The sequence below is a fragment of the Pholcus phalangioides genome, unplaced genomic scaffold, assembly GCF_987345545.1.
Source record: "Pholcus phalangioides strain wild (caught in Gottingen) unplaced genomic scaffold, Ppha-v1.0 ptg000013l_1, whole genome shotgun sequence".
NCBI classification, from domain to species: domain Eukaryota; kingdom Metazoa; phylum Arthropoda; class Arachnida; order Araneae; family Pholcidae; genus Pholcus; species Pholcus phalangioides.
The window spans coordinates 25,978,417-26,001,599 of NW_028301606.1; the positions used below are offsets into that span (position 1 = coordinate 25,978,417).

Below are 23,183 nucleotides of genomic sequence, written 5' to 3' on the forward strand. Positions count from 1 at the left end.
AAAATGAATTTTAGGTGTAAGCACACCTATAAGGGTACGAACATAGTGCACGCTGGTTTCTGTTTCTGCAAGTCGGCGCTGTTGCTGGTTGGTTAAAAGTTTTAATTTCTCAGGTTTTTTAACCAGTCCGTGACGGCGCTGACTCACACAATCGGAAACCAGCGTGCAATATGTTCGTTTTCTAATAGGCTGTGGTTATAGTGGGGCGGAGAGATAAGCGGTTCGAGAATTATGATGAGAAGAAAGAAGGGGGATAGAGCGAATAGCCGGAGGGGGTTTTTAAAATGTAAGGGTGTGGCGATGATTATGATGATGCGTCCGCAGAAGAGGGGCAGTAACGGACCAATCAGCAGATAGCGAAAATCAGCACATCGAGGTGAAAACAAACCGGATTGTTCAAGTCGCGCACCTCGTAAGTAGCCTCTTTCTCTTCTTTGTATCGCTGCTCGAGCATGTGAGTTATAGAACAAAATAATACAATTGTTTTTTCGTCGCTAGTCTCTGTTATGCACTCCCGTACCTCGTGGTCGCCTCACTATGTGTTCGGCCTAACGCGCGTTCACAGGGATACCAAGCCTCTTCAGCGTTCGAAGAGGTGCGTGTACATTATACGCATTTTTAGGCATAAGCATGCCTAACACGCATTTTTAGGAGCGTGAGAATCTCCTACGCATTTGAAGGGAAGCGAATGTCTACGCATTTCTGAAAGGTGCTTAAACCTGCTATACATCTCCAGGGGATACTCGAGTATGAAAAGTTGAGAATCAGGTAGTCCCGAAAGTCCTGAGGATACTTTCCAGCAGTATATTTTTCCGGAGTATTTTTCAGCTGCTGCGGCTGTAGTCATTCATCAAATGAAAATACATAAATACAGTCAGATCTCGATGACTCGAATGTGCAGCGGAAAGCAAAAAAAAACTTCGAGTTATCGTTAGTTCGACTTGTTGGAAATTCCACAATTTCTCTCGATATAGTTTTTGTATTTCTGATGAAAAGAAAAGATCGAAAGAAAAAGCACCGGGATCTATCGGATCTCAATAGTTGTTTAACGCAGGAGCTGAGTTTAAGTGTTTTTTACGGGTGGGTCAACAGGACCTAGGTGCAGGGCCCGAGTCAAGCAATGTCAATCATTATCATCATCAGATCATTGATTTTTATTCATGTTGAAATTTTTCTTCAGTGCAATTCATTCATTTAATTATCAATGAATCAATTTTTCATGAAATATGGAGTCCGAACGAGAATCCCGGTCCCAATTAATTCAATGTACTTGGAACTTAAAGGCCAAGTTCCTGAATTTTTTTTTTGCTCAAAAGTAACAAAAACGCTCAGAACTTTCGGGTAGACCAAATATAAAGACTCGGAATAGTGTACTTACTTTAGGACTGTTATATCTATCCAGGCATATGCCGCACTTGAGAAACTGAGCACTGATCTGCCTCAGAACCGGCGGCGTATGATTCGTATCTGACATTGCGGCAGAAACGTCGTCGTCGTAACCTTGTTGTCGTAGCCACCTGTATTCGGGATAGGAAAACAAAATAGAAATAAATCTTTTGCTCATTGTTTGCATATGTGTATGTGTGCTCAGCTGATTTGCGTCTCAAAATTAAACCGATATCAGCTTTTATACAAAAGAGGGAAACACACGCTGCTTCTTTTTATTCCTCTCTTTTATTGTGTGCTAGCCGTTTATTGTTCGCATCTTACGCATATATATGAGCTGATAACGGCTTAAGCCGCTTAATCAAGGTTTACAGTGTGAGAGATGAAAAAAAATGTTGAAGAAGAATCAAACAGTCAACACGTATCACAAATAGCCATTCACAGATTTTTTACCACTGGTTAATATTTATTCAGGTTTTGTATCATTTTGCAAGGGTTGATAGAATAAAAAGTTTACGAGAGCTCCTTGGTGATGAAATATACAGTATGTACCAGTTACAAGTAACTACCTTGGCACTGAAGGTAAAGATCATATTGTTTCTTCGCAAGCCAGCATAAAGAAAGGGTTTGTCATATGAAAACAGTCGATCCTTCAAACGTCCCTCTTTTCAGCGTCTGTGGAAATCAATGTTCTTTAATAAGGTTTTTTGAGGATTAAGGGAGGGGGGGGGGGACACACAAAAACGAATACACACAGGCGAGTGTGTTCCATCTAAATTCCGGCTAAATTCTGTTAGCGGATTGGGACACAACGTGGGTAAGTTCCATTACCCTTACTTGGACAGTAAGCGGAACGTCGTTCATCCCTCTTTATACTATGTATTATAATATGCGACAGTTGATAAAGGTACAAAGTGACCAAAACAAGTTTCATCAGAGATATTTTTTTGTTACTTTCTCGGAGTATACAATGCAAAGTACTGCGTTTATAAAAATGATCATTTCTGTGGATATGGAGTTCATCTTTAGTAAGCACGGGGAGAAACATTGATGCTCTATTTTAATTATTAATTTATAAATATCGCAAAATGAACGAATGCATTAATTGGAGATATACAAATAGAATGTCCATGTGCCGATGAAAATAGTACAAGAAATTTCCAATTAGGAATAACCACCTAACCACCGCGAGTTCATAACCACCCGCGAGTCAGAAAATAATCTTAGAAAACAAATGATATACAATGACGCTAAAGGAAAAGCGTTAGAAAGTCTTTGTGGAAAATCATCCAAAGACGAAATCATTACTTCTGAAAATAGCATCGTCGAAGATTGGGAAAAAATATATGCCCGGTTAAAATTTTTACATGCCTTTGGCCAGGAGTCTTCAACGTCCGTGGGCCACATTTGGCCCTCGGAGCTTTTTCTCATGGCCCGACGATATTATTGAAAACTCAGAATTAAAGCAAGAAATAATTCGGGAGGTTTTAAAACAAATCGAGACATATTGAGAAGGAAAATAATTTAAGAATTACCGAAATAAATTATTAAAGAATCATTTTTAAAGTAATTTCAGATTTAAATTAATCGCAGAATTAATGGGCTTGATCAGTAATCAAAAACCTTTTCAGAATTAGTGGGAAAATTATTTCAGAACTAATCAAAATTGATAATTAGTAAAAGAAATAATTTCAAATTAAATAAAAGTCTTCAATTATTTTTGTCCCTGTTTAACTTGGGGGGGGGGGGCATTGGCCCATTCTATCTAGATGCCACTAAATTACGTGAGTTGATGGCCCCGCGGGCTTCAAGTTTTAATTTGGTCCCGCCGTGTCTGAAAGTTTGAGGACCCTCTCCTAAATGTTTCAAAAGACGTTGACGTTTTCACGACCTTTTAAATTAAGATATAATCAGATTCGTTGAAATGAATAATTTTGGATTTGATGGAAGAAATAGTTGTAGAATAAACAAAAGAAAAATAATTCTAGGATAAATAAAATAAATAACTCTAGAATAAATGAAAAAAAAATCCGGAACAAATGATGAAAATTCAGAATAAATGAAACAAATAATTTCAGAATTGGTGAAAATTCAGAATTATTGAAAGGAATAACTTTAGAATTTTTGAAACAAATAATTGCAGAATTGATAAAACACATAATTTATAAATAAAGGAGGGAAATAATTTCGTATTCTCTGATAAAATTTATTTCACAATCAATAAAAGTGTAATTGTATAATTATTGAAAGAAATGATTTCAAGATATATTGAGAAGGAAATAATTTCAAAATAAATAAAAGTTTTCAATTATTTTTGTCCCTGTTTAACTTAGGGCCCCCATTAGTGCCCTTCTATTAATATGTCATTAAATTACATGAATTGGTGGCCCGAGGACTTCATGGGTCTTTTTAATTTGGCCCCCCCGTAAATGAAATGTGACGTAATGAAAGAATGACCACTGCCATAGGCAAAATATTTGACACCCCCCCCCCTTTTCCACTGGTTCTTGCATTCAAAACATAAAAAAAATTAAATGCAACGAAATACGCCTACATTGCAATGTACTGTACATAAATTTTTATAACGTTTTTTTAATACTTCTGGCTAATTAAGGCCGAAGAAACATTGTATTAACAGATATTTCGCTGTATCCCATTATTTTGTAAGTGGGTACAACTTGCCAAAATAATCAATTATTTTGTGAATTATTATGAGAAATTGATTTCTCGTTTGAAAGAACCGATAGAAAGTGAAACAAAATATTGTCAAAGTTGAAACGTATGAAATTATAAAATGATACATAAAGTTAAAAATAGATGACGCTGAAAAACGAAACTAATTTATTTCAACACGCACAAAATCGAAATTTAAACTGTCTCGAAGTGGAATAAAATCTGTCTACCAAATTAAAATAAAATAAATTAACCGATATTTGACTGAAACAAATTCCTCTTTAATTAAGCTCAAACATAATAAATTTTATTGAAATAATAACTTGAGACAATTTAAAAAAAAAAAAAAGAAATATAAAATTCTTCTATAATATGCATCAATTAGGAAATTAATGTTTTAAATTAACAGTAGAGGACGCTAGCACAAATATTTCTTCTCTGGCACATGCATCTACAAATTTTTGATCGCTGTTCCAATTTATCAACCAAATTGCAAATAATTTGTACATATAATCACTGATTGCTTACATAACATTTGAGAAGTTTCGAAGTCCTCCCTCCATCACCTACAATGAAAAAAAATCGGCATCTCGGTAGGAACACGAAAATTCAAACCCTTTCATTTTGCAACAGATGTAATAACGGATGCAACAAACCGGGCCCTTTAATTCGTAGTAAGGGTTGAAGATTTTAAACTAAAATTATTTCAAATTTGAAAATATCTGAGCACCACAGAACAAGGCCTCTAAAATTCACGAAGAAGCATAAAACAATATCGAAACATTAATTTATGGCAAGAAAAATTCAAAAAAGCAATTTTACAAAGAAAAGTTTGAAAATAGGCAAAAAAAAAGCATTTATATGGCATCGATTACCAACAAATTTTCATGGAATGATCTAAAAAAAAGTTTGCGTTCAATGAGACAAATTCCTATAGCCAGGGCCCGACTTTGACATGAGGTTGCCCTGTGCAAAATCAGGAATTAGAAAAGCCACATGAGGTTGCCCTGTGCAAACCCGGCTTAAGAGTGAATGTTGCACTTGTCATTCAGAAATCGAGCCCTGCTTGTTGTAGGTATCTTATATGTACTTCAAGAACACGACGATCACTGGATCACGGAGCGTTTTAGATCGATCTTTGATGCTGAATACAGCAGATTTTCGTATTATAAGATATAATAAATTTGCAAGATTATGTAACAGCAATGCTGGGAACTCGGACAAGAGGATTTTTTTACGAGCTCTTATGACGCTGATTTATACCAGTTGTTGGCCAGTAGCCATTCCAACGACACATAACACAGCTGATTCCGCTTATGAAACATCCTACGCCATAGAGATTCACTTCGTCGCATGAATGTATCGAATTACACTTAAGAATGATAATAATTTAAAAAAAAAGTTTGCTCATTCAAACTACATTTATGGTATTTTTAATGTTATCTTTTTAATTCTTTTTTTTTTCTTGCAGTAAAATTCCTGAACTACACACGGGCTCTCAAATTGCATTTGTAGGTCGGGACGATGGATGCGTCTCCGCATTGTGGGGCAAAAAAAAAAAGAAAAGCGGCGGGTCCATTGAATTTCCTCTAATAAACGGACACCGTTCGGTTGTCGCTTTTCAAGCGGGCATTTATCTTCGTTTAAAGTGTAGTTACTGATGCTCCCTACTTAGTCCCCAGAGAAGAAAACAAAAATGGAGGGGAGCGAAATGGTCCGTAAAAAGAAGATGGCAGGAGAGAGAGATTTAAGTATTTAAGTGTTTTTTTGACCTTGGAGAGATTTCTCTGTAATGAGATTCGTAGTGTGCTAGAATCGTTTTCTTAGAGATAACATTTAATAATTTTGAAACTCTTTGCCGAACTTATTTACGGTTTTGGTTAGGCTCACGGAAACGCGCAAGTTTGACGTAAAATAAGTCGGAATGTTCGACCGATGACAAAATTCGTTTACTTTTACTCAAAAGAAGGGTTTAAAGATTCTGCTATGAAAAAAAAATTAGTTGGAAATTTACCGATAGATAGCGCTTTCACAGCTGAAGAAAATAGAAATGGGATGATGAAAGTCATATTTTACCCGTATTCCTGTATCATACGTTAAATACGGCTATTCACTGGTCTGAAGACGCAAAACGGATCAATGAAATGGTCTTGAAATGTGCCGCGAACAACTTTATTAAAGTGGAAATGTACCGCGGGTCAGTTGAGTGATCTGGTAATATGACACTTCGTTTATTTTTACAAAATTTGGTTTGTGGTAGCGGGCCACATTTAGCTTGCGGGACCTGGATTCAACATGTATGCCGCACACCGTTCCTGCTCTCTCGTGCACACCAGTGGGGGGGGGGGGGGAGTGAGAAGAATTTCATGATGTCTATAAAGACACGTCTAAAAAAAGCAAGAGTGAAAGAACATTCAAGTAGGTGGGGGCCATTCAAGTATTACGTAAGCAGATTTTCAGCCATTTTTGACCTCCCCCCTTTGTCGGCAAAAGTCAACAAGACACTGACCCCCCCCCCCCCCCCCCGTCAGCAAAATTTCGTCAGCCGCTTAGAATATTTCATATCTTCAAAAAGGGGTGGTTGATGCGTAAGCAACCTTCATACCTCCCCGTCATCAAAAGTCAGCAAATCTGAAATCCCCCCCCCCCCGATGCTGACGTAATACTTGAATGACCCCATATAGGTCACATAAAGCCAGTACAAAACGCTGCCGATATCGGTTGATTTTGCAACTTATTGCAGAATCATTGCGAGCATCGTTCGAACAGTGAGTGCAAAAAATTTTGTATTTATCTGACTTTCGGTTTTGAAACTGCAAAATACACCAACTTATTCTACTTCCATCAGAGACCTTCATTCGTTTTCTGTCCAAACAAATCCTGATTGGTATGAATGAGACATCCGTAAATGCCATATGCCTTTTTTTTTCTCTTTCTCTCTCTTTCGTTGGAAATGATCATCACACAGAAATCGATAGTGGAAATACCCAAACGAAGAATGATGGAATCCGAACGGATGGGAATAGACTTTTGTTTTTTTGTATGTGGTGGATGTATGGGCTTTGTATATATCGGGAAATGGATCGGAGGAATAGGAAGAGCAAAGTACATACACAAAAACAGATATATAACAGCATGAGGTAGAGGAACTCGTTGCTCGTTTTTTTTTCTCCTGCTGCTGCTAGAAATGAGAGTAGTCTTTCAGCCATACGAGAGCAGAGGAAATGTTCACGCGTGGATATACGTACTTACGCCCAAGAATACAGCGACCACCACCAGGCAATTACCTCGATCCAGAAAGGAAATGAAGAAGAAAATGCTCGAAAAACTAAAAAAAAGTAATAAATATGGGTCCCTAATAATACACACCCACATCCCAGAGACACACCATGTAGTAAATTATTATTTGTTCACACGCGCGCGGAGGACCAGAAATGGACCAGAATAAGAAAAAAAATACTATTAGGGTTATCAATTAACAAATGATGTACGCCGGGGGTTCTTTTTTACCCATGACCCCTTTTCAACCATATTCTTTTCTTACGGCCCCGTTTTATTCGAGGCCCCTCACCCTCATATGGGAGTGAGACCCTTTCTACTTATTCAATTGATTCTTGTTAATTTATAGTGAAAAAAAATTTACGAATTAGGTTGATATGTACCTGGACCCCCTTCGCTAGAGTTCAGTGAGTTTCTCTGTTGTAGGAAGTTCTATGCCGTTTAAACGTCATGGTCCCTACCTCAGGCAAAATGATGTTCTGGGTCCACATACTTGGCTACACTTCACCAAACACCAACTCTGGCCATATCGCTGCATTGCAATTTACTGCCATAAATGAGATAGGTTGCAAATGAAGGCGCTGTCTATCGGTGGTCGCCTCGCACATGGGTGTCTCCAAGTGGTGTAGATGGTTGCACATACTTTGCTGGAAGCAACAGCAAAACCACACTCATGTCCCTAAGGGGTCCAATACCTTCCAAGAATGGTCATGGGTGAGTAGTGTGGCCATCGCACCATTGGCAATAATCGTCAAATGTTGGAGGCGGGAAGGTATTGGTAAATTGGTCGAAGAAAGCAACCAGGACCTTCCAGTATCAAGTCAAATCAGCCGTCTTACTTCTCGATCATCCAATCCGTCTGGCCACACATTGGTCGGAGAACCTCAACTGCCTATGGAGAGTGTTCTGGAAGCAAATATTCGCCACTACATACCGGTATAAATTTAATGTACCAAAATATCCGTTATTGTATACTAATGTTTGCTGCAGGAATTGCTTTTGGGGACAACTTTAAAATACAGTGACACATATCATGGCACATAGAATTTTTTTATACCGGTATTGAGTAGAAAAATAAGAAATTTGTAGTTTCATATACTACTACTACTTAAACGAACATGCACTTCGTACACATTCCTCTACGGAATTTCTAACGAATCGGCACATGCCGGAATGCGTGTTCTGAGTGTATGCTTGGCCCTAACGTATTTATGTTGTCGAGTTGCGCTTGTTTCGTGTTCATGCTGTCATCTGGCTTCCATTTTCTGAAGTAAAGATGGGAATGCTCGAATTTTCATGTTTTGTCAGTGTCGTGTTGTAGGCCTGTCTGCTCTCTGCGGAGAGACTTTTTCTGTAGTTTCACACTATGTGTTGCTCATTTTCATGCTGCTCATTGGTTTAGTATGAGCATTACAACAGATAATTTTGTTTTTATTCGCTAGGTGACAGCAGAGGTCCCAGTTTAACGTGGTTTTCCATATTTACAATAGCATAGCATAAATATGAAATATAAGTTAGGAGGTTATGTATAGGAAAGTCTCCGTCGATCGAATTCATTCAATGGCGTACAGTGGAGGGTACTTTGAAAGGAGCACAAAGAATGTATGTTTTCAGAGAATTTTCAGTTACTAACCTTAAAAAAGCATTTGAGTTAACAGAAATTTATTAAGACAGCGCATGCTTCTTTTTTCAAATTTTATATTAAGAATAAATATTTATATATAAAGATATTTTAAAATATTTTGGTCGTCTGTGGGAAAGAACCCCTGTGTCCCTCACTGCGTACGCCACTGCCTTCAGTAGATAAGCGTATTGACCAGAAAAGTATCCATTTCAACCAGACATCCAGCCGGATCAGCTTTCTAATCCATGAATATGGCTTAGTTTCCGCTATCCGGCTTATATTTTTGAGTTATTTTTTTCTTTATTATATCGACCTTTTCTTCAGCTCTCTGCTGATGGTTGGTAAAAAAAAAAAAGATGGCCACTTAATGTTTTTGTGCGCGCATGAGTGGAAGTAAGGATGAGCAAATGGGAATGAAGGATGATACGAAAGAAAGCCAAAAGAAAATTTCTAATCAAAAGTCCCCCCCCCTCGAGGCACTTTCCTTGGGCCACTCGCCTAATTTCCTTGAGTGCTTCTTTCCCCCCCCCCCCCAAGAGACATGAGAAAGACGTTCATTGTGTTGTATTTGCCATTTCATAAAAAGGCAATTTTCCACTGCATCGCTTCGTTAATGGCGATGTAACGGCAGGAAATTGACACTGACGGGTGGCTTTGGAGTTAACTACTAATATTCCGATGGCTTTAAATGCGTATAAGGAATTATACCATATAAACTCCCCCCCCTCCCCCGCATAAAAATGTTACGCAGATAATTGTCGTTTTTCCTTATCCCTATCTCGGCAGAAAGCCAAATGGAAGATGAAATGGACGTTCTGTCTGACAAGAGGAAGATCCCAACATGGCAGGAAACATGTGGTAATGATAGTTCTGACATCGAAAATCTATGATTCTTAGATTGGCAATTGTTTTTTCAAGTCTTGATTTTCGATTAAATCAGGGGTTCTTAACCTATTAGTCGCGATCAGGAGACTTCTCACGGGAGTCGTATAAATCCATTTTTAATCTGGTTATAAACCCTTTTTGTTGCGCTACTGATTTCAGGGGGCATCTTAACGATTTCGTCGGCTGAGTTGGGCCCCAGAGTCAAAATTCCAGAGTTAATGAAAGAAATACATAATTTCAGAGTTAATGAAAGAAATACGTAATTCCATAGTTAATGAAAGAAATACGTAATTTCAAAGTTAATGAAAGAAATACTTAATTTCAGAGTTAATAAAAGCAACGAAAGTGATGAATAAAATTGAAAAATAATGAAACAAACACTTAATTCCAGAACTGACGAAAGAAATAATTGGAAATTAATGAAATAATAATACAGTCGAATCCCGTTTCAACGAATACCGTTATAGCGAAAATCTCGTTTTAACGAACACTTTTCTAATCCCCCAGATCAGTTTACATAGGAGTAATGCTAAAACCTGGGATTTCTATACAACGAAATTTTGTTATAACGAAGTGATTTCTCCGGTCTCTTAGAGTTCGTTATAACGGGATCCGACTGTAAAAATAATGAAACAGAGTTGGATATTAGTGAAATAATTAATTGAAAATTAATGGAAGAATTGGAAATTGTGATGAAACGAATATATAATTTCTTAATTAATGAACGAAATACAAATTCTAGAATTAATTAAAGAAATAATTTCAGAATTAGAGAAAGCTTTCAATAATTTAAAGGCATTCTGCTTGATTTAGGGCCACGAGCTCAGTACTACTACTAAACAAGACATGCTCCTTCTCCATATTCCTCTGCGGAACCTCTAACAAATTAATACATGTTGGAATGTGCGTGTATGTGTAATGAAACCTGACGTGAAGTTTGTTTCTGTGTAATGCTTGTTATCTGCAGTGTGATGCCACCAGTTTTTTCTAACTATGAGTGAAGTGTAATGATTGATTAATTTATCGTTGTAGGTCTGTGGTGTGACTTTTTAATGGGGAGATCGGCTCGCATTTGCCCCTCGAAGTTGGGAACCGCAGCAAACCAACTTCAGCCGACCACCACTGTGGTGACGGTGGGGTTCGAACCCGGATCCTCGCGGTGCGAGTCCGTCACTATGACCAATTCCACCACTACAGGGGCCAAGCTCAGTACTGGTTTTGCTCGCACGTTAATGTCATCAACAAAAGGATAAATAGTTTATTGCATTCTTGGGGTGATTGATTGGGCTTCCCGCATGGCGGCGCGTGTACCTGAATTTTTACCCAGTCCGCAAGAATGGATATTTCACAAGTCCCATTTCTGCTAAATCAAATCGAAAATTCAGATCTAAAACAACGTTAACGCGGATTATTCCAGGGCTTTGTCAACTTTGTGTTGAAAATGGTTTTGGCACTCGTACTACGAGTCTAATCGAACAGTTGGATATCGCATTTGATGAAGGTTATTGGTCCGTTCCTCCATCCGATATCTGAATAATCAATCATATAGGTGTTAATGCATTTGAGAGTAGCTAGTCGGCAATATGAGTGTATCCTTAGATCTCCACACACTGCATTCAATTGCCATTAACATTGAATATGGGGTCATTCAAGTATTACGTCAGTGGAAAGTTTAGTTATCTTTTTTTGCTTATGTCTCTTGGTTCATATAGCTTTAAGTCTTGATGAGGAAATTCTCCGGCATCTGTCCTTTTCACTTTATTTCTGGAAGATGGGTAGTAACACCACCAGAACACAAAACAAGCATATAACTCTGGAAACATAAATACGTCAGAAACACACATACACTAAGAACACGAGTTCCTGCATTTACCAATCCGTTAGAAATTCCACAGAGGAATGTGTACGAGATGCATGTACGGTCAAAAGTAGTAGTAGCTTCAATTAGCAATAGTCACCCCAAGTGGCAATAGTTCAAGCAAGTGTCTTTTTTTCTCAGCTTATAGCACATCAAGGAAATGACTACAATTTTAAACTGGAAAGCATCAATGTTTCCTGGGTACTGATTTAACTGCACGTATTTTCAAACTAGAAACAAATACCAACATATCAATCGGACTCACCATATTCGAAAATAGGAAATTTCCATCGTATTCGACGAACCCCCGAACGCAGCACATGAAAACGAAACCTGGATCGGAAACTCGACACCAACAGCAGATGACGTTCCGCAACACACAAGTGTTCAAAATGAAACTGATCTCTCTCGTGGTTTGTCTTTTAATATTAAAAAAAAATGAGAGAAGCGCACCACAGGAAAACACTTTTGAAGAGTTTTCTTTGGCATGAAGCCCATAAACTGATCGAGGACCACATCAATCAATCAATTAATCATACACGCGAGAAAAAAATATATATATACTTTTCTTCTTACACACACATATGAAAAAATAAATAAATGGAATCTTAACGAAGCCTTTTTCTTACGAAAATATAAGAAAAGGCCACTCTCTCGCTCTCAGAACAAGAGAGAGAGAGAGAGAGACCACACAAGGAACGAGAGACAAAAGACAATCAATGCCTTTCATACTAAATAACGTGTTGGTCGTTCGAGTATAAGATGAGGTTGAACATATTTTAGCAACAACACGACGCGCGAAAAGAAAAAACTACGTAATTGTATATAATGGAATATTTTCTGTTCTTTTTGCGGTTCATTATGGCCACTCGAAAAACAAAAAAAAAATAACACTTTAAACTTCATACTTTGTCTTCTTTTTTGATGTTTTATACGGTCAGTTCTTCTTCATTTGGTCTTCATAAACAATATCAAAAGCACAAGCTGCTGAAGGTCAGGGTGTTGACAGCTGAAGGTTCCAGATTTGGCTATCGAAAGTGTTTGGATAACCCCCTTCTTTTTTTGAAGCGGTTTTCACGCTTCCAATTAAACTTGTCTCTTTTGTTCCAGATACTGGAAGGATTCGTCAATCCCCCCCCCCCCCCTCAAGAGTGCTCCAAATATTATAAACTAGTAGTGTGTAGTCAACTGGCGAAATATCATCCATCAGTCGTTGAAGGATGATCCATTCATATCTCGGTAGGGTCGAAAATTCCGTTACCAGGGGTTTTTAATTTTTTTTTAAAGTAAAGTAGCTCACCCCGAGTTTCTAAAATTTACTCATTTTACCTGTTTGCAAAATCTGCATGCTTACGGCTTACCCTGAGTTTATGAGATCTACACGTTTACATCAACTTTTTAAGATCTACACGCTACACGCTTTCCCTGGTATTTCATGATCTGCACACTTTTTTCTGGGTTTTCAAAATCAGCACACTTACCTCGAGTTTCCAAAATCTGCACGCTTACTCCTGAGTGTCTAAGATCTGCACTTTTGCCCTGAGTTCCCAAAATCTGAATGCTTACTCCCGAATTTTTAAAATCTTGCATGCTTACCCCGAGTTTCAAGTTACACAGAGTTTTTAGGATCTATTCGTTTACCCTGAAGTCCCAAGATTTGCACGTTTATTCCAACTTTAAAGAATCTACGCGTTTTCTCTGAGTATCCAAGATCTGCTCTTTTATCCTTTAGGTTTTCAAAATCTGCACACTTTCCACTAGTTTGTAAAATCTGCACGCTCAACCTTAGTTCATAGGATTTGTACACTTATCCTGAGTTTCTAAGGTCTGCATTCTCGCAATGAGTTTCTAGGATCTGAATTCTTTCGCCCTGAGTTTCCAGGATCTGTACGCTTGTTCTGAATTTCTGAAATCTGCATGTTTACTCCGAGTTTCCAAAACCTACACTCTTACATAAAGTTTTTGGAGATCGGTCTTTTTATCCTGAGCTCCGAATACGTTTACCCCCTCCTGCACGCTTTCTCTGAGTGTGCAATATCTGCACACATGATCAAAGTTTTCAAAATCTATACGTTTTCCCTGATATTCCGTGATCTGCACCCTCATCCTGGGCACAGGAACCCATCTTCACAGCAACCCAAAATTTCAAAACCTCTGAGTTCTCAAGGTCTGTACGCTTATCCTAAATTTCCAAAATCTGCACACTCACCCACAGTTTTTAAATTCTTAAGCTCAATCAGAGTTCCCAAGATTTGCACGCTTATCCAGAGTTTCGAAGATATGTACGCTTATCCAGAGTTTCGAAGATATTTACGCTTGCCCTGACTATACAAAATCCGCATGTTTTGTCAGAGTTCTAGAATCGAGACAGGCATTCACCATGTCTATCGGAATAGAATGTCTATATGAATAAAAAAGAAATATTGTAAGCTCTCGTGCCTTGACTAGGAGATGTGCAGCGCCTCCGAGGAAGGTACGCATATTTACTACTCACTCACTAGTCTTCTTTCAATTAAAATATTTTCTGTGGATGATTAAAATTCAATCGCACATTGCAATATAGAAGAGGCCACGAGGAGCATGATCATGACCATAAAACTTGAAAGTTCTGTGTAAACGCAGTAACATTGAAGAGAATTTTAAGAACTTCAATGGGAAAGACTTTCCTAATCTCCGATATTAGGCCCATTCCCAATTTATATATGGAATGAATATTTTTATAAAGTCACGAAAATCTTCAGAAGACCCTGGCAGGCAAGAAAAAAAAAATGTTTCCTCAATAAATCCTTGAACTTGCGGACATTTCATTCTAATTTGAATGCGAGACACTCTCTCTCCCCATAAAAAAAAACCATTTAGACAATCAGTAACTACAGTCTAATTAAATCCTAAACTTTCCCAATAACTAGACCACGATCCTTCGTACTGACATGGACCTTTATTTTTGTTCTAGAAGAAATAATTAATCAATCACATTGAAACATTAATGTTATCGAAAGCACACGACCGCCATATTAAGAATCTAAATAAACGGTAGCCTTCTTTCAATTGTACTCTCATAACCGTGACTACCATTTCGCATTCAACTTTGCAAAAAAAAATGGCTAATTATTGTTAAATTGAATATCGTGACTGCATAATTAATGGGTAGAACAATGCGTTATTCAAACAACACTCCCTTCAGGAAAATAAAACAATATGTGGAATATAATGTCTGTCACGGATTGTAAATAAAAAAATGGTTTTTAACCTCATTTAAAATTCATTTGAAGTCTTAAAAGCGAATTTTCGAAAGAGTTAATTGAAAATGTAAGTAAATTGCTTAAAAACTCCGCGTCGGGCTTAGAAATAAACGAGTTTCGTAGGGGATTGTTATTAACGACTATGAACATTCTCTCTACTATTCCAAAAGGTCTTCGATATGTGCTGCCATTGATTTAGTTTTGAAGGGGGAATACGAAAGGTCACAAAAAAGTAATTTACGGAAGGTCACGAAATTCAGCTCCGAGTATAAATCGCTGGTTTTTTTTTTTGGTCCTGATTCTACAGAAATGAACTATCATGAAAAATATGGTCTGGAAATTTGAATGTCGTCGGAGGAAACTTATTTCCATCGGGAGGAAAAAAAAAACAATGATTTATTGATGAGTGATTATTAAAAAATATCCGAAGATTGACTTCAGGAAGCTCCCAGAAAAAAACTGACATTAGAGCTCCTACTACTGGTATCAGAGACGTTTGGCTGAGTAGTTTTCAACGGGGCTTGGGCGGGGATTTCTGGGTGGTGGACTTAATGTGTAGGTTCGTTAGATCGTAACGATTTTTGGAACGAATTTTTTTTTGTCAGTACTATTCAGCTCTTGGGAGGAGCGATCACGCCCCCTGGAGCCACTTCTGACCGAGCTGTTGGTAGCCTCCAGCTATTATAAAGAAATGAACGGGTGAAAATCAAGTAAACGGATAGCTTTGGCAAGTTATTAGGGGGTAATACAGTAAGCTGTGAGAAAAAAAGATGCGAACCATTCGAGAGAAATATGGCTGGAAAAAGTAGCTACTTTTAGAATACGGTTTAAGCCTCAACACACAGCAACGGAGGGTTCAAACACAACATCCACGGTGGTAGCCGAGCATCTTACCACCATGCCACTCGCTCGTTGCAATGCGACTTTTGCTGTCACCTATCAAATAAAAACTAAATTATGTTATAATTTTTCAACTAAAGTTGGTTGTTGATTTAAAACCAGTATTCACAGAGCATGAAAACGAACAGAACGTGTCACAGTGCCATATATTGTTAGTTTGCATGTTGCATACCGATGCAAAGTTTATACGCTAAAATATCAGTTAATGTGTTTCGTTGTCTGGCGCTGAATATTTTTTTTTTCTGTAAATATCAGAAAACATAGTAAACGGTATTTTGGAGCGTAAAATTTACACCAGTATGCAGAATAAAAATATTACAGTTTTATACTACATGTTGTGTTAATTTTCATTTTGCACATCGTTTTAAAAACAACAATCATTTCGCTTTAAGAATTATAACACATAGTTTTGTTTTCATCCGATGGGTGACAGCAAGAGTCCTAGCCTTTAGTGGTTTCTCGTACTTATATTAGCAAAGTATAAATTTAAAATATAAACACTCAAAGTGTTAGGAAATTTTCCTTAAACATTTTTTTTTTATCGGTTAGCGGAAATTTTCAGCTATCTGCAAATATGTAAATCGTACAAGGAATTTTGGGGATTTGACCCTATAATGTCCTCTGAAATTTATTTTGAGTTGTCCCGGTTTTTTTTCCGGTGAATTGGGTTAGGTCCCGGTTTTGATCAGGATTTTTCACAGTTTTCTCGGTCACAGTCTGGCGACATTATCCACGCATGCTCAAGTATGTTCCCGCACCGTAAATCGGGTATGATCTTTTATATGATCAGTTTTCTATAAGCTATTTTCTATGATCGGCTTTTCTATAAGCGAGGGAAATTGTATAACTTTTAGTAAAACCTTTTTCGACACAGAAGAAATTATAATTAGCGACCACAATCCTTATGAGTATTCGTATTTTTCTTCAAAAATTTCGATTTAAAAGAATTATTTGAATTCTGATACTTTTTTATGCAAATAAATCAATTTTTTTTTTAAATTTCTTTTCAAGTAATTCCAGTGGGAATATTTTTCGGGAGTGTAAAATTTTGATTCGGGTAGCTATTACTTCATGCCCGGCCGAGCATGTAAAGTTTTGGAGATTTTTCCAGCCCTGGTCGGAATTGTCAACCGAATCTTAGGCAGAGTTTTTGTGTCACATTTACGTTTTGTCGATCTTTAAAACGTTCTGCGAAATCATTCTGGTGTGTGTGTGTGTTCTGAACATCTTTCGATACATTAATTTGCAAACATTCCGTTGTGTCAGTTTCTGTAGTTATATCACGAGTAACCTTTGTCAAAGTTTTAGTGGAAAGTGATTTCAATGTGATCATGTAGCAAGAGTAATTTTCAAATTTTAGACCGAATTTTGTATACAGAGTTTTTGGCGTATATTGATGCTCGGTCGATCCTTCGTTATATTTGTATTTTTGTTTGCACAAATCAAATGTTTTTGACTTTTTAGACTTCCTTTTAATTTTTGATATTGTACGTCGTATTTCTTGCATCTATGATCACCATGTATCATTAGCAATTCTTTTGTATCTTTTCATAATTGCATTGCTGTCTATATGCTCATATGTGTATAAATATATAACTTGTATAACTAGTTTTCGTTTCGAGAGCCCCACTCGTGGCCTGTAGGCGATGTGCGTATCTGCACCTGCCCATGTTCTCCCATATCTCTGTATTGATATATCATTTCATGTACAACAAGTGGGGCAGTGTGTCGGGGGGGGGGGTGAAGTTGTGGGAGGTCCTGCTGCTGGTTGGCTTGTGGCTGTGTGTGATTTGCTGGTCTTGGATGTAGTTGGATTTTTCCCACCGTGGTCCACGTCTACTGAGACGGACCAGCTTATATCCCCTAAGGGGACAGAGCGGGGGTCACGGTTGGTCTGGTGGTGGTCGGAATTTGTATGTATGTGTTGTGAACATAACGTGAAGTTTGTTTCTGTGGAATGCTTGTTATTGGTTACTCGTCAAACTATTGCCACCTGTCTTTCGAATTCGAAAGTTGACAAATTAGCTGATTGTTTTAGTTTGTGCCATGCGGGAATTTTTGCTCTCTGTGGAGATGCTGATCTGAAAGACCGATGGCAGCATCTACGAAAACATGTTGCGCAACCACAAAACATTTCCAAGCATACTATTCTTTTTAGAGTGAGGAGCGTAAAAGTAATTAATTAATTAAGCTCGTATAGTAAATTTCCATAGAGGTAGATCATAGTTTAGCGTGATTCTGTAAACACATGCACAATTAATTATGTGATTTCCTCAATCCCTCTGAACAACTAATGCCGCAAAGTTTTGCGATGAAAGTACTGTCGAAAATTGTGCTTTGTATGTGCTGCCATCTATAATTCAATCTAGAAGTGATAGACGGAAAATGAGCGTAGTTTCAGTGTTGTGTATCTGCTGCTCTCGATGCACTCTCCAACTGCCTCGCACATTCTTTCTATCGTACATTATTATTATTAAGACTCGAGTGAGTTCTTTTTTGTTTTAGTAAGTGTTGTTTCAAGGAGTTCAGCCTCGTTGCGACGCTGAAAACTAAACACACGAGAGTTCTTCCTGTTGTGGCGAAGACCATCGTTTCGCGTTATGAGTGTTTTCACACCCACACACCTTACGAGAGTGGTTGACACATCTTCAGTATCGCGAGGACAAAGAATAATGTTATAAGACAAAAAAAAAGGATCTCGACCTTGACTGAGAAATACACTTTTGAACGGATGTTGTCGACGTTGTTGTACCATATGATCCACGTTAAGGGGAAATGGAATGAAAAAAAACCGCGATAACAACTTTTCAAGACCCTCTTGTCACTTGAAATATTTGTTTACGACGCATATGATATTAATTAAAAAAAATACATATTTATTCCTCTTTTTTTGTGACTTTGAGACCATTTTACTAGAGATTTTTAAATTTCAGAGGTTATGTGAGGCTTTTATACTTAGGGTGACCATACGTCCCGTATTTCCTCGGACAGTCCCGGTATTTTTTTGTTTTTCTGGCCGTCTTCACTTTTTAGGCAAAAGTGTGCCGGTGTTTCCCGTTCTTTACACGAAGCCTACTTGAATCTTTATTCTTTATTGAAGTCAAAGATTGAAATTATTTTTCAAATTATAAATTATATTATGATAATTACAACTACAAATAAGAATATTAATCTTCCACATTTGTCTTGGTGAACGTTTTTTTTTTTCGTGGAATTCAGTTTAATCCACTGCAATTTTGCAGTAATGCTTCATTGCGATTTATCAGTAATTTCACCAATATTTGGCAACTTTGTTTAGTTTTGGCGTCATTTTTGGTGAAAATTGGTGGTGTCTTGTATTTTTCCGTATTTAGAATTCCAATTTCCCGTATTTAGAAATTTCCCGTCCAGAAAATATGATCAGCCTACGTATACTGTATGTCAGGGAATGCACAAACTACGGCCAGCGAGCCAAATGCGGCCCGCCAACAAGTTCCATCCGGCCCGTGGAAGTTGTTCCGGAAAATAATTATTAACACAAACGACATGATAAATGCATAAGATGCCCATATTTTTCCTTCATCGAAAATACGAGGAATCGCGACTCATACGGGTTATCGCCAATTATCGACAAAAAAAAAATTCAAATGCAAGCTGAATTGCCAATTTAAGGCCAAACATTTTTTCAAATTCAAGTAGAATTAAGTAGGCAAAAAATTGTCATTTCTGTTTTGAAAAAATGTTCTTTTTTTTATTTTCACTGCACTGTATAATTGGGCATATGCCTGTTTTCTCCAGGTTCTTTCTTTGATAATAATACTCATTTTAACTTTGTTCAGCTGGTGTGCAACAAGAATATGTACCACTTCATACCGAATATGTTGTTCAACCTATAAATTAAGGTGTACCATTGAAACCGTCAATAAGAGCATGGAAAGTATCCGAAAAGTACAAATCGTAATACGTTAATGAAAATATATTTCCACTATCGCGTAATAGAATGATGAGCGAAATTTTGAAAACGGTTTCTTAACGGATGATCATGAACTGTTTCCGTTAATAAGGCTTTGGGCATGGCCAAGAAATTCCGCAGCGATGCTGATTCCAGAAGTAGTGGAATAATGTATAAGCAGCTGAGACTAATTATATACAGGGTGTCGGTCGTGTAAGTGCTGATGCGGCCTTTATCTCATCAACAGTCCGTCATAGACGTATGATTCCAATTTAAAAAGTTTTCGAAATGTGTTCGGAAATCACCCTGTACCGGTTTCCGAAGCAAAAATACAGTGTCTCACAAAATAAAAATTTAAGAAATGTAAATTTTTATACGGTCCCCTTGTTCTCTAACTTCCAATCAGAAAGTTGTTGCCCTGTATTTCCTAAGGCCAACAGAAAACTTACATGTTTCCAAGTGCAATATTCGGTAAGATATTTGAATTCAAAAATCTGACACATGTAAGAAAAAAAATAGCAAAAGGTAACGGACAACGCTCCTTTCCCTCATTTATGCTGTTCTTTCCTAACTTTTCTCCAGTTTTTGAATTCAAATATCTCAGTGCAAACTGCGCTTAGAAACTTGGATTTTTTTTTTTTGGGGCTTCAGGAGAGACAAGGCGACAATTTTCTAAATGAAAGTTAGAGGACAGGGAGACCGTGTAAAAATTTAGATTGCTTTTTAAATTTTGTTACGCACTGTATTTTCACTCTCGAAACTGGTACAGGGTATTTTTCGAACGTCTTTCGAGCATTTTTCAAACTGAAACTATACCTCTATGACTGATGGTTGATGAGGTAAAGACCACATTAGCACTTACAGGGCACCCGCATATGCATAATATAATTATATATTAATAAACTTCGGGAAACAGTTCCGTAACTGATGGTAAAATTTTAGTAAGTGATAATTATTATCCTATGTGGAGGTTGATGATTAAGTTCCAATTTGTAGTTACGGATCCAGGATAGATTAATTGGATAATTCAAACTTTTTTACAGTGTTTAATTTTTTGTAGAAGTCAGCATGCACTTGTAATGCACAGAAATACGCAAGAAAAACACTTTCGTAAAAAATAAGCGCACTAAGCAAAACAAAAAGAGAAAAAAAAAAAGGAAATTCATAGAATAAATATGTATTCAATGCAGGGCTGTAACTAGGCTGGTGCAACCGGGGCACTACCCCGGGGCCCCGAGCCAAATGTGGGTGGGGGCCTCACAAAAAATGCACACTTATTTTGCATAATTTTTCCTTTTTAAGGTGCCGCCAAGGGTCTGCCCCGGGGTCCTGAGAAAATACGCTACGGCCTGATTCAATAATTGTTTGGCCCTTATTCAATTTAGGTCCTGGATCCTAAATAAGGGCATCGCTGCTTACAGCAGACTTTCTTGAGAGGACAATATATTTTTTTTTCATTCAACAACAAGTCATATCAACAATTTGGGGACTCCAGGCGTCCTAAAACTCTTTGGGTCCTTCGATTTCCGATTGTATTCTTAACGTTTTGGGAGGAAGGGTGTTGGCATCCAAAGAAAAAAAACATAGTGATAAAAAAAAAAAGTATTATCTTAGAATGTACAGAAATGCTGAAAAATACGAACACAAAAATTATATGCACTCCTTAAAACAAAATTAACGGAAATTTTCAATACTCAGTAAGACAATCTATTTTCAATGATATCGATGCCCCAGTTTTACTCTACGCCTCTTGCTCCATTGGCTAGACCCGTTAAGACGCCACTGCTTATGGAAGATTTCTATTTTGAAGTTTTGGGGGGGGTGAAGGAGTAAAAACATTTCTCTCTCAAGAAGCTTCGAGCTTTACTTTTTTCTGTTTTCGAAAACTGCAGATGCCCTTCAAGGAGGTTTCCAAGAGAGTTTAAAATTTGTGGCCAACACTTGGAATATATTTATTGCCTATGTGAGTTTTATTTCTTTCTTTTCGGTTTTCCTCGTGCAAGGAAAGGTTGGCTGTTGCGAGATTTCGTGCTGTTCCAACCTCGCCATTAAGGTGAGTAAAAATAGTCCTGCCTTCCCCACGGTTCTGGAGGACAGATGGATGGAAAACGCTATGACGTATATTGCCTAGCTTGCATTGATTGCCTTAACTCCAGGAAAAGAAGATTTCCGGCGGTATCTTACGCAAAGCAAGTTGTTTGTGGTGATTGTTGTTATTATTATTGCTCTTTTTTTAATGGTGTCTTCCTCTATGGGAGATTCTCCGAAGCTGTGTATATTTTCTTACCCCTCGAACCGCATCTGTTCAATTCTTGTCATGCCATGAAATGCTTGTAGTGCCTCTGGAGGATGAGTGCTGGATTCTGTTAGGATCCTGATAAGAGGCTTCTTGTAATCTTCTCGGGTGAAACTACGTGCTGATGGAATATTTTCCTCCCTTTTCTCGGGTGTATCCAAAAGAAGAAAAATAAAAAGCTCTGCATTTGGAACCACACCTATAGAAATCTGTAAAACGTCTCTAACACACGTGAGGTCTGAAGAATCCGCGCATGTGCCTTCCATGTGCGTGATTATCTTTCTGGGATGATCACTGAAGTGAAGTGCAGAGCCACGTGTTCGTAAGAGGTGCACAAACACTTATCATGTCACATGCTTTCTTTGAACACAGATACAAAAGAGAATCATTGAAGAATCTCCCAAAAATAATGATCTGTCTCAAAACCATCGTACAGTCAACAGTGGCGAATTCGAGTGAATCGAAATATTTCACAAAAGCTCTTTTGTTTTCGAATCGCCTAATTTCAAATCATTCCAACTTTATTTCAACACCCAAGTTTTCCCAAAACGGGATCAGTGGACTTTCAGAAAGTACCAAAAATTATGACCCAAAACATTTTATGCGATTATAGAATGGATAAAATAAACTAAGAATTTCTGAAAACATGAACAATGTTTCTATGAGCCTCCAAAAATGTTTTTGCACAATTACAGCCTTAAAAAGACTTGTGAAAGCCTTAATAAGTTATGAAAAAAAGGAAGACTTTCAACATAAAACAAAGGGGATCCACAAAGACTTCTAGAAAATCCCTAAAACGATTTATTTTCGATTATAGCTAGAATATACATAAACGAAAGAGAAAAAAGAACTTTTAAAATACAGACGTGTCCATGGACTTCTAGAAGTTCTAGTAATCGATTACAGCCTCAATATACATAGAAAAAGGGACTTCACAAACATGAACAAAAAGTCTACGAGCTTCTAGAATATTCCAGGAATCGATTATACCTAAAAGCTTCTAGAATATAGCCTCGATATACTTTGTCAAAGACCTTATAACACATAAACAAAGTATCTACGGGCTTCTAGAACAGTGATTTTTAACCGGGGATCTTTAGAGTGGTCTT

General features: G+C 37.5%; 1 protein-coding gene across 2 annotated transcripts in view; it reads right to left on the bottom strand.

The window, feature by feature from the left end:
* The window catches only part of LOC149078862 (tripartite motif-containing protein 2-like), a 57,117-nt gene that overhangs the window by 17,881 nt on the left and 16,053 nt on the right, over positions 1 to 23,183 (bottom strand). The window contains exons 1-2 of one of the 2 annotated variants that reach the window (XM_089241030.1): positions 11,971 to 12,105; positions 1,379 to 1,517 (exon numbers count right to left, since the gene is read on the bottom strand). In XM_089241030.1, coding sequence (XP_089097156.1) covers positions 1,379 to 1,517; positions 11,971 to 11,996 — 165 coding nt within the window. In that variant the 5' untranslated portion in view covers positions 11,997 to 12,105. Of the gene's footprint in view, positions 1 to 1,378; positions 1,518 to 11,970; positions 12,106 to 23,183 lie in introns of those variants that run through there. The other variant, XM_089241031.1, reaches the window with a different exon arrangement.